The sequence below is a fragment of the Arachis hypogaea genome, chromosome 2 (assembly GCF_003086295.3).
Source record: "Arachis hypogaea cultivar Tifrunner chromosome 2, arahy.Tifrunner.gnm2.J5K5, whole genome shotgun sequence".
NCBI classification, from domain to species: Eukaryota; Viridiplantae; Streptophyta; class Magnoliopsida; order Fabales; family Fabaceae; genus Arachis; species Arachis hypogaea.
In genome coordinates this window covers 13,783,820-13,796,638 of record NC_092037.1, presented here as the reverse complement: position 1 = coordinate 13,796,638, position 12,819 = coordinate 13,783,820, and the positions used below count along the sequence as shown (strand labels likewise).

General features: G+C 29.4%; 1 protein-coding gene across 1 annotated transcript; it reads left to right on the top strand.

Moving 5' to 3' along the window:
- Positions 1-3,301: 3,301 nt before the first annotated feature.
- LOC112721988 (ethylene-responsive transcription factor 1B-like) lies at positions 3,302-4,692 on the top strand. The gene has a single exon (XM_025772979.2). The coding sequence runs from the start codon at positions 3,850-3,852 to the stop codon at positions 4,690-4,692; it is 843 nt and encodes a 280-aa protein (XP_025628764.1). The 5' UTR covers positions 3,302-3,849.
- The last annotated feature ends 8,127 nt before the right edge of the window (positions 4,693-12,819 follow it).

Here is a 12,819-nt window from a genome sequence, read left to right as displayed (position 1 = left end):
GACGAGATGATACGTGGCTTTGAGTTTTTGAAAACAGGACATATTAGTCTCCAAGCACAAAAACGACGCCATTTCACTACTTCTCCTTTAAACACACTTTAATTCCCTTGTGCAATACCCAAGCTCAAATTTGGCGTCCTCGCAGCCCCTAGTGCAACCTCATTCTTCTTTGGATGACCTAGCCTCTCCTCCGCTTGTAAAACTCAGAACTTTTGAAAAATTTTATTACGAGTCAATTTCTAGTTATTTATTCATTAAGGATTTTAATTTCCGAAATTATTTTATTAAGACTAGTTAAATCAAGTGTTGGTAATTAAATTTTAGATTTTTATCTAATTTCATAATTATTGGATAATTTCTACATTTAAATTATAAATTTTAGTAATGGGAAAATAATAAATATTTTATGATTTACTTTAAATAATTGAGATTTTAGAATTTAATACTTTAATTCTTATGAATAAAGAAAATTAATTATATTATCTCTAATTACTGAATTAGAGCATTTCTTTGAAATTAATTTGTAATTTATGATCAAATAATATTTTTCTTTAAAGGTAATTTTATTGAATTAAAATTTGATTCTAACTACGATATTATCTCCTAATTTTATTAAAAATTACTTAAACTACCCCTAACTTAACACTAACCCTAATTTTGAAAATGATAAAACCTAATTCCCAAATATAAAAATATAAGTTAAAACACATAGAAATTTAATTTAAAAACATAAATTTTAGTTGAAAAATATAAAAATATAAGTTAAAACACATATAAATTGTTTTGAATTGTGGAATTTTTTTATAAATAATACAAAAGAAAAATATAAAAATTTTATTCGCAAAAGACAGAAAGTTTAGTTGAGTAATAGAAAAAGTATACTTTGTTTTTCTTTAAAAAGTTATTTGTTACATTCAAAAGATTTTTATATTTTCTTCCTTTAATTCTATTCAAAAAGTTGTGTTTTATCTTCAAAAATATTTTTTATTTATCGTCATAAAATTTCTGTATTTTTCCTCAACGAATTTCTGTATTTTCTTCTTATTTTTTATTTAAAAAATTGTATTTATCTTAAAAACGTTTATGCGTTTATTACCATAAAATTTTGGTATTTATCATCAATAAATTTTCGTATTTTTTTATTTATATTTTTATTCTTAAGGTTAATTGTTTTATGTGCGTTCTTAATATTTTATTTTGATTAGAAGAAAAAATAAGACAAAATTAAAATATTAGATATATAAATAGGATGAAAAAATTTTGAAATAAAAATAAGATATCTATCACACCCAAATATTGAGAAATAAATCAGTACTTCCAAAATAAATTTAAGTGAATTGTTAAATAAATAAAAATAGTGAGGAAAAATTAAGAGATTGAAAGGTTGTGTGTAGTGTTGTGTACTAATAACAAACAGGAAGTATAAAGACGAAATAATTTTAATTTACATTTCTAGAATCAACAATTAATTTCATTTATGATATGGGAAATTAATGGATGAGAAAAATATACATAAAATATTTCACAAAATATTTTTAAATATGCAAAATTTAACAGCACAATCATTTTTTAGTTAACTTTGTAACTCCATTAAATGGAGGTGTTCATGAAATAAAAATATTTGAAAGATAAGAGAATATCAGTTTATAGTTATTTTGTTTTATATTTTTAATTATTACTTACTTTATTTAATATTTCTTAATTACTGTTAAAATAATTAAATAATATTAAATATAATAGATATATAATTATGAGTATTATATAAAATTATAAATATTAATTTAAATAAAACAGTTTTGAGTCATTATTTTTCTAATATTATTGTTCATAAATACTATTAAATACCTCGCCAAAAGAAGAAACATCGTCTATCTCATTACTATTAATACTTTATCTTTTTATTAAGAAAATCAAAAGTTCTAAAATCATCATCGTTTTTAAATGTAACCATAATTTCTTTCATCCTTGGATTGCAGTGAGTAGTGGAGTGGAGTCAAATGTGTACGACAGAGAAAAGTGAGTTGGATCGTAGTTTAATATATGATTAATCTCTACGTACAAGTGTTTTGCGTTTACAAGCTTTACAAGCCTGAAGAAAATGAAACTCACTAAACGCGCTGTTATGTGCCTCGTTAACGGCATTTTAAATCAATTCAAATCAATTAACGCGCAAATATAAAACTTTCATTTTTCAAAAGATTTCGTTTTTTTTTTTTGGAATTTCTTGCCAAATTTGTTGGATCTGCTTCTTGTTTCGTTTTTTTTTTCGATTTTCATGATTTCTAAAATCAAGTTTTGAAATTGTTTTGAAAATAATGAAACTTCAAAAATACACTCAAACGATTACAGAAATACACTCAAATGGTTACAAAAATACACCCAAACGGTTACAGAAATACACCCAAAAGATTATAGAAATACACCCAAAGGATTTAAGAAGTACACCCAAAATATGGGGGAGATAGTATATTTATTTTTGAAATCTTTTAATGTTTTACTGGTTAAGGATGAGGCACATGACAGAAACAATCTAGAAAAAAAAACCTAGAAGAACAGTAAAACAATACATTGAATAATGTTTCTTCGTTTTTTCTGGTGATTTTTATGGAGATTTGTATCTTTTTTCTTGAGTTCTTCTACTCTTCAGAATCGTAGTTTGTTTCGAATGTCGCTTAAATCTTGACAGTTTATGTTTTGATTGAGGAAGAAGAGGAAGAGTGCGGCATAATAAACGTGTGCGTTGGACGCTCGATTTTAAATGACTAGTGCGAGTGTTTTTTTTTTTGGACTTTGACCAACTTGTATAACTTGTAAGTCAAAAAGACTCATACATGTAACATATATATATATATATATATATATATATATATATATATATATATATATATATATATGGGTATTTTTATATATCAATCAGAATTATTCAAATAACCAACTGAATATATATTCAGTTGTATTTTTAAGTGGGTTTAATTTGATTAAAAAAACTGTAAATTGCTTCGTACTTGTAAAGACTATATATCAAAATCATAAAATTGATCGATATAAGACTTATAATAGAAAAAGAAAATTAAAAATGAGATTATCTACAACTAACCTAGCTTAGCCGCACAATTTAGATTACTGCATGAAAAGTTATCATTTCAATTTCAAATCTTAATTTAAAGAGAATGATGAAGATTCCATTTGAAATTACAAAAAATGCATATATATAATATCGAAAAAAGAGTCATACTATTATTTCTCCTGATAGTTTAATTTAATAAAAAATATATATAAATATTTATATTTCTAACACCCTTTTTATATTAAAATTTTTTTTTGTGTTTGCGTGAATTTTTTGTATAAGTTTTTTTTATTTGTCTTATATTAATTTTTTTTATAATCAAGAATTGAATTTTAAATTTTTAAATTATAAAAATTCTAATACTGTATCATGATATCATTTTTTCAATCCCAAAAAATTAAATTAATAGAAGAAAAAATATAAATAATTATATTTTTTTAAAAAAAAAATTGGAACATGAATTCAAACAAGGAAAGCTAAGTAACCAAAAGAAGGGGAAAACCACAGTTGAATTCTTCTATTTGAGATTGTCCAATAAATATATAGTAGAGATTCTAGATTGATCTAACAAGGAGACAAATGAGATTAATATTCTTTGTCAAATGTCAGCATAGGTGCTACTCACTTGAATTATTAGTATAAGACACTAGAAATGATAGTGACACATAATTGTATTATAAGAAAGAAGAAGTAGTAGTATAGGGTTTGAGGTCAATATAAATGATGATGATATGCTACATCAATTCAAACAGAAATTGAGATGATCATCATAGTTTCCCAAAATGACCAATAATAATAATCCTTTCTTGTTCCATAACACAGATTTTTGGGATGTTGATTCGGACACTGCCTCCTTTGGGTTCCAATCATTGAAAACCAAGAATGATTTTGATGAGCCATTTGAGGATTCTTTATCATTTGACATGATTGACTTCTCATTATCATCATCATCTGAATCAAGAACCCTAAAGAAGGAGAAGAAACATGAAGAAGAAGAGGAAGATGGTAAAAGAAGAGGAAGAAGAAGTTACATAGGAGTGAGGAAGAGGCCATGGGGAAAATTCGCAGCAGAAATTCGAGACACAACAAGGAATGGAAGAAGGGTTTGGCTTGGAACATTCGAGAGTGCTGAAGATGCTGCTTTGGCTTATGATCAAGCTGCATTCTCCATGAGAGGCTACTCTGCTCTTCTCAACTTTTCTTTCCAGAGGGTCAAAGATTCTTTGCAAGGAATCATCATGGATTCTGATTCCAACAACAAACACAAACCCTTTTCTTCTTCTTCACCTGCACTTGCACTCAAAGAGAGGAACTCCCTCCAAAGAAAATTGGCATCATGGTCCTCAAAGGCTAATAACAAGAACATCAAGAACAAAAACAAGGATTCATCATCATCATCATCATCATCATCTAAGGAATCTTCATCAACTACTACTACTATTACTAATAATAATAATGGTGGTGTCATGGTTTTAGAGGATTTGGGAGTTGATTATCTTGAGCATCTATTAACCATTTCAGAATCTCATCATCAAAACACAAGCCCTAACTACTACTGCAACAACAATGAAGTCTTGTTCCACTCGTCAGGTGCGATCGTGTACAATGATCCAACAATAGTGTAAAGTCTACAATTTTATAATAAGAATAGAAATAAAGCTGGTTAATTAAGTTTTTAAATAAAATTTATATATTCTGTTACAAAATGCTACTATGTATTGGATATATTATAATTGTAGAGTCTACAATTTTATTTTATCCAAATATATAATAAAATTTTATAACAGAATAAATTAATTATGTTTTATTTAGAGATTAATTAGCCAATTTTATCTCTATTTATTATATATCTTATTGTATATATATTTCACTAAATTTCCTCTACCTTTTCTTTTTTTGGTTTCTATAAAAAGAATAAATAAAATGTAGAACTAGGGCATGCATGCCCAAAAAATAGTTCCCTTTTTATAATAGGTCTTTTCTTCTTTGTTGATCCACTTAACAAAGAAATGTTGTCAAATTGTTGTCATACAGTTATATAATAAACCTACCATTTGGCCCTCATCTTTATTAGTTGAACTCAACTTGTTCTCCAAAATTGGGTGATTCCTCCCTTATATAGTTTGCTTTTGCATGCATATCATGCTTTTAAACTGCATTTCATCACAACAACAAGTACAACCATATTAACCATAGTATTATTGTTTTGGTATCTATCATATCATATTAGAATTATTGTAGTGGTAATATGAGACAACTTTCATGTGCTTCTTTTTTTAGTTTTTTCAATTATGATTCTAACTATAATCTAAAATCATGGAATATATTCTTGCTGCAATATGTTCTTCATCTTATATAGACTTTAGTGTTTATAAATCAACAAATGGTTTCAGCATGCAAATCAACACATACAGCAAATGCATAGTGCTTTATAAGCATTCAACAAATGCCATTACTTACTTACAAAGGTCATAGTTTGATGCTTCTTCAAAAAAGCTATATTATTCGTTAGCTATGTATGAATGATTATATTATCTAACATGGTTTTTTATACCAGAGCTTTTTTTAAGTTTAAAACTAAGTGTGATTATGCATCTATCTATTTTTTCTATACTAAAATTCTATCTTTATTTAGAAGAATATGAAAAAATAAGAATAAAAATCTAAACCTTTTAGTCATTAAACAATGCTAGAATCTTTCACATTAGTGATAGATATCAGTGTTAGCAATGGAATTAGCAACAGATATTATCTGTTTCTAAAATTTAAGAAAAACTCACCTTTCTATTTTTCTATCGCTATTTGATTTAAATTTGTTGCTAATTATGTCAATAGAAAAATATGCTCCTAAAATTTATCGATAATCAAAAAAATTTTAGTAGTAGAAGTTTCGAGATATTATGTCATAAACTCCTCTATCTTAAAAGTTTAAATTTAAAAATAGAGACACGTGAATATAAATAAATACATTATCTACATGAAATATCATATTTTATAAAATTACAGTGCACAGTTTCTATTTAAAAGAAAAATAGTGCACAATTGCAACTGTGGCTATTACATTATGCTTCACAATTATCGCACCAAAGCATCACTACAATCACAATTACAACCGTAATTTAAAATCATATATTATTGACAGAAAATCACTTATTATCACAAAAGTTCAAACTATTAGATGCCATTATATATCTGATGCATCCTGCTATGCAAAAGTATATTTATATATATATATATATATATATATATATATATATATATATATATATATATATATATATATATATATATATATATATAAAATTTGAAACATGTATTGGATATAGATCTATCTTTTACCCAAAAATTCTGCCGATATTTATATAAATATATGTTGTTTAATTTATTTTAAATATATATTTTATAATTTAACATATATTTTATATAAATAATTAATTTTATTAAATTTTTATTTTATTTTTATTTGTTATCTTATCTTTTTTTTTTACAAATAAAATTTGTTATATTTTTTTTTAAATTAGTTATTCTTGTCTTTCTCTAACAAAATTATGTAAAGATTCTTTTTGTTTTAGTTTATTTTAAAAAACTACAATAAAATACAATAAAAATTCTTTATATCTTCTTTTCTTATTATTTCATAATTTTATTACAGACTGATTTTTTATATACCTTTAACGTAATATATAATTAATAAGCACAGTGTATATCCATTTCAATAAATGCATCAAGAAATTAGAGTCACTGAAAATTATTGATCCTTAGCTTGAAAAAGCTTAGAGTAGTGAATTTTTTCATTAGGCCAAATTTAAAAGACCTATGTATCCTTATCGTTCTTCAGAAATATGAAATATCTGAACACTTTTACTCAATATCAAAAAGTTAGAAATTATTAGATGGGAAAAAATCAAACAATGAGGAATTCTTTGCATGTATATATATTTAATTTCATCATTCAGATTGAGAAAACAAGAATTGATCTTCTTGTCGGAGTTATCTATAGCATCAATATATATCAGCAGGCACAATATTTTTTATAAGGTAAATTCTAACCTACCCTTCCTATAATAACATGTAATTTACCCTCTGTGACATGTCATCTTTTAATTGGTTGTTATGTTAACTATGGTTAAACTATTGGTAATTAAATTATAGCCCAAAGTGGGTGATTATATAATTTACTAAAATATTAAAAATTCAGTCTTTCATTCTTCCCCCAAATCATCCTCCCACACAATGATATCAGAGGGTAAACTTCTGTGTTCAATCATCTCTTGAGGTAACTTGTCAACATTAGTTTCATGAGGAATGGAGATAACAGATGAACTTTCATGTTTTTCAATTCGAAAAACTTCATAAGGTGCAATCTGTTGAAAAAATAAATAAATAATAATTTGCTAGCTTACTCATTAAACTAAAGCATATGAATACAGATAATTGTAGGACATACCTTCGTTGTGAATGGGGATGATTGATAAAAATATAACTTTACTTTTTAATATTTATAGAAATTATATATTTATTCCTCTTATAAAAATATTTAATTACAAAATTATCCTACTTTAGTTAACATATTAACTCTTATTGAGTTAAATTAACTCAAACTAAAACTAAGCATCCAATTAAAACATACCACGTCACGAGGGGTAATTTACATGTTGAAATAAAGAGGGTTGGGTAGAACTCACCTTTTTATAAACTAAATTATCCTCCATATGACCATATATATATATCTAATAATATATTTTAATTAAGGTGAATTTGAATTCGTATTCTAACATGGGTTGCTATTTATGAATGTTGATTAATTTTCATGAAATTTCCTACGCCCAATGGCAAATGTAGAAATTGTAACACATATATAAACTTATCAATCTTTTAATTTCCAACCAATTTTGAATCAACAGGATAATCCATACATAAAACCAAAGTATTAAACACAAAGCTATACGTTCTTAATATAAATAATTTGAATGAAAAAAGAAGAAAGAAAACTAAACCTACCTCTTAATAATGTAATCGATCACCATTATTGTATATCGCTAGCTTGTCCAGCATCTTTCCCTCAATAATTTTGTACTCCTCAATTAACGTACCTTGAAATAGTAAAATTAAAGGTCACAAAATTAGTTTCATTTATACATTGAAAGCATTTCATCATCATTGATATGAATCTTTGAGAAATGCAAAAGAGGATTAAAGAGGGGTTTTATGTGCGAAAGGTAGGGTTTAGCGAACACAGATCTAATTGAGAGAGAAGAAGAAAATGAGAAGGAGAGTGAGAGTGAGAGTGAGAGTGGCGAAAATGAAATGCATAATATACCACATACACCTAGCTACCTACTTTATCAATCATTATATTATATCTTCTGTACGGTTATTGAAATTTTTAATAGAGGAGTGGCCTTATTCTCTTAGCTTAGTCTATTAGAGCCAGCATTGATTTTGGGAAAGCTGGGGCCTAAGCCATTTTAAAGCAGTTCAGTTCAAAAAAGTTCTAGCAAGCCGCTAAAGCAACTACGTTCCTCGAAAGGATGGACCGCTGCTGCGAAACATACGACTCGATGTTAATCAAAGTTGGTACGCTCGGAAGGGTATGACCCTCTCAGCCATCGGGATTTCTGACATTCTACTCATACTTTACTCTAAACTTAACAGCCAGCACAAACTTGAATGAAGCCAGTCGGCGTAGCGCCTTATGCCTCTACGGATCTCGATTAGCCTGAGAAGGTCGAGTAATTCTAATTGCGAAGTTCGTCATCACTTCGTTTGTGATAGTCCATTAGTAGTCCCTACTGAGCAATCTAGCTGCAGTCGAGCTAGCATTGAAATGGGGTTCAAACTAATCACCATGAAACTAGTACCCGTATGGCCCTGTACTGCTACGAAAATCCTGCTAGACTGGCTTCCACTTAAGGTATTCCTGTTTCAACACCGAAGACAAACTTCCCAACCAGAAAGCAAAATTCCCATTGATGGTATACTTAGTGTAAGCGAGTCAGTGCTATCACCGATATGATAAGAACAAAAAAGGTCTAGGAACTCGCCTTTCGTGTGTTGACGATTCTTTAGATATGGTTATAGAAATGATCCCTACCAGCATATCCAGTTCAGGATGTTCCCGGATAATAGCCGAGTGGCTGACCAGCCAGAAATGATACTTCGTACCATGGGACATTCCAGTCTGAAGAAAGGTTATTCGGAGCGGGCAAGGCAAGAGTTTGATGACCGGATGGATGGCGCCTTATGAAATCTTCGTCTTCCTACGGCCCTAGTCGTAGCGCTCCTGCCGCGTCTTGGCAAAGTAGGCTGATGGTCGGTGGCTGCTTAGTCTCATCCGAGAGTCTAATCTCTCAATCAATGCCCGGGAATTGAAGATAAATGGACCTGTGAGTGAGGGCGAATAGAAACTTAAAAAGCAGTTGTAGCCTTCATGACTTAATATAGATACCGGTGCGGGACTCGTGGATCTTTCTGACTTCAAGTACCGATCTTCTATCAAAGGAACATCTTCCTCCTCTGCTAAAATGTTGAGGTCGAAGGAGGTCCAACCCGAGCTCGAACCTTCGTGAGAAAAAGTTTGGTGAGTTTGTGAAGGAATATTTCAGTATATATAAGGCACCAAATCGAACGTATTCCGAATTCCTACTCAATGTAGTGCACTCGCTCGCCTTCGGCTAGCACTTTCAGCTATCTTTCTTAACCTGGTTCTATCAAACCAGCTTTGAAACTCCTACCATCGTCTCAGTGAAGTAGCTGATTTTTTGGTTGAAATCTGTGTTTTTAATATGGGAACGAAACGAAATGAGGCGTTTCCAGCTCTAGTTTCGGATGAGAAAGACTGCTTGCTGGTCATACTTGCTTGCCTGAATCAAGGTGGGTTAGAAAGCTGCTGAATCCACGGGCAGGCAAGAGCTTGTAAGTATAAGGATTGTAAAGTGTTCGTGGGACCTTGACAAGCAAAGTCAAGCAGGAAAGTCAGAAGGTGACAAAGCTATTTCACTTACGACGGAACACTTTCTCAATCGTTGGCCCTACCAGAATAGAGTAAGTCAGATTCCATTTTTTCTGAACCAAATCCAGCAGCTGTCCATTGAACCCCTAAAAGCAGGAAAAAAGTACCCCTTGACACAAGGGAGTTGAGAGAAAACACTGTGGATGATATCTCTAAGGATAGAGCCCCAGCTCTTCAAGAAAGACGAAGACTGGCTAGTTGGTAGGCCAGGAACTCATAAAGAAGCGAAAGCAGTTGCCGCTTCTGAGTGAATATTGTACATTCATTTGACTCAATTCATTCGTTGTATCGTAGTAAAGGAAAGAAGAAAAGAACTCACCTTCCCTGACCTACTTTGAGTCTCACTAACGTAGGGAAACCGGCCTGAGAAAGAAAGTGAAAGTGAAGAGGATTGAAGCTCGACCGAGACTAATGATGTCAAGAAAAGGCGTTCTAAGGGCCCGCACCTCCTCTATCAATGAATGTGACCTCAGCGGAGGAAGAAAGCTCCAGCTTTGGTTTGAAGACGCTCTTCCCGATAGGGATAGATTAAGAATATCTATTCCATCTGCTCGTGTTCGTGACCCTATAAGAGCAATCTGTTTTCATATCGAGAGGAAGCCAAGCTATGCGTATACTTTCCTCTAACGACAGTAAGTTTTGTATTTTGTAATCATTAATTGGTTATTAATTAATAATATTTTTAATGGTGTGAAATTATATTTAATAATAGAAGATGGTTAAGTACTGACAAAATTATTAAATAAGTACTACTCCTTAGACTTTTCTTTTTTAAAATTAAGTGCGTATATATGTTGACAGTTAATATTAATAAAATTTTAGGCTTATTTATTCGGTTACATTTTTATAATTTCATAAATTTTTAATTGGATTTTTATGATTTCAAAATTTATAACTAGAGTAGAATATATTTTTTGTCTTTAAAATTTGTTAAAAATTTTAAAAATACTTCTAAATTTTATTCTGTTTTAATTTTGTTTCATAAGTTTTTTATTTATATCATATATATTCTTAACAGTTAATTTTTAAAAAATTTAGGACTAATTCAACAATAATTTTATAAGAACAACCATTAACATAAGTATATCAGAGATAGTTATCATGTATTATTGATAGATAGTCTTAAATTTTTTGAAAATTTAGTTGTTATAAGTATATTTGATGCAAATAAAAAAATTTTGAGATAAAATTAAAAAAAATAAAACTTAGGAATATTTTTTAAATTTTTGACAAACTTAAAGGATAAAAAATATACTTTACCCCTTATAATTATATTATATAAAATAAAAACTTTTAGTTAGGTCTTTATTATTATCTGTTTTTATAAAAAATATATATATTTTTAAAGGTAAGTACTAATTGAACAATATTAGGAAACATTACTTTTAACAACATTAATAAACACTTTTAGTTAATATTTTAGTTTTATACTATATATTAAAAATTATAGTTTAATATTTAAAGTTTAAAAATAATTAAAATTTAAGAGATATAAAAAAAGGTAAATAAAGAAAGAAAAATTCTTAAGAAATTAATTATGGTACCACTCAACTCTAATCACCTATAATGTGGGCTGCAATAAAAAGTCTAATAACAGCAAAAAAAATCCCTAAATTTAACCTAAAATTAAAAAAAATAACTGTATATTGTTCAATTTGTTGTCTCCCTCTCCCACTATAGCACTCTCCATTGCGATTCACAGCTCTACTAACCACCGCCGCGCTTTCCTTATCGATTCACCACCCCCAAGACCATTATAGCGCCCTCCCCCGCCTCCCGGGATTTGCTGCGCCCAGGATCACCCCAAAGCCTTCCCTCGCATTTCGCAATGCCGCCGATCACCGCATCGCCTTCTCCCTCGCAAATCGTTGCACACAAGACTACCATAGCGCCCTTCCTCCCGATTTGTAGCACCGCCGACAGCTGCAACGCCCTCCCCTTCGCTATTCGTCGCACCCAGGACCACCTCATCGTCCTCCCCCTCATGATTCACACCGCAACCCACCACTGTAGTGCCCTTTCCCTCGCAAACATAGCGCCGCTGATCACCGCAACGCCCTCCTGCGGTGCGTTCTTGTTTTTATTTTATTCTTTTTTTTAACGGTTTTGTCGAATGTTTCTTTTCGATTAAATGGATGTTTTTTTGTAAGATTTTGTATGTTTTTGTCCATAATTTTTTATGTGGGTTATTGGATATTTTTTTTCTTAGTTTTGGTATGTTTATTTTCGGGAATACGTGCTTTTTTATTTTAATTTTTTTAATTATTTTTTCAGATGTTTTTATCTAATTAAATAGATGTTTCTTTTATAGGGTTTTTGACGTTTTTCTAAGTAAATAAATGTTTTTTTTATTTGGGTTACTAGATGTTTCTTTCCTAGGTTTTAGGATATTTCTTTTTGATTAAGTAGATATTTTTTTTATTCAGGTTACTAAATGTTTCTTTTCTAAGTTTTTGGATATTTCTTTTCAGGGAGAGGACGCGGTGGCGGTGCGTATTTTTGAAATTTAAAAGTTTTTAAAATTTAAAAAGTTGGCTCAAGTTGATTGATACCCTAATTAGTTACCTAACAAAGTTGATAAAGTAACTAATTTAAAAAGTTGGCTCATGTTGAATTGACGCAAATCTATCATGTAAATTGCTAACAAGTATAAATTATAACATTCACTCTAATGAATGGATTAAATAATCCTTCTCTCTCAACATGAATTTTATCACTCCTTCTTAATTAAGTCCTCTGA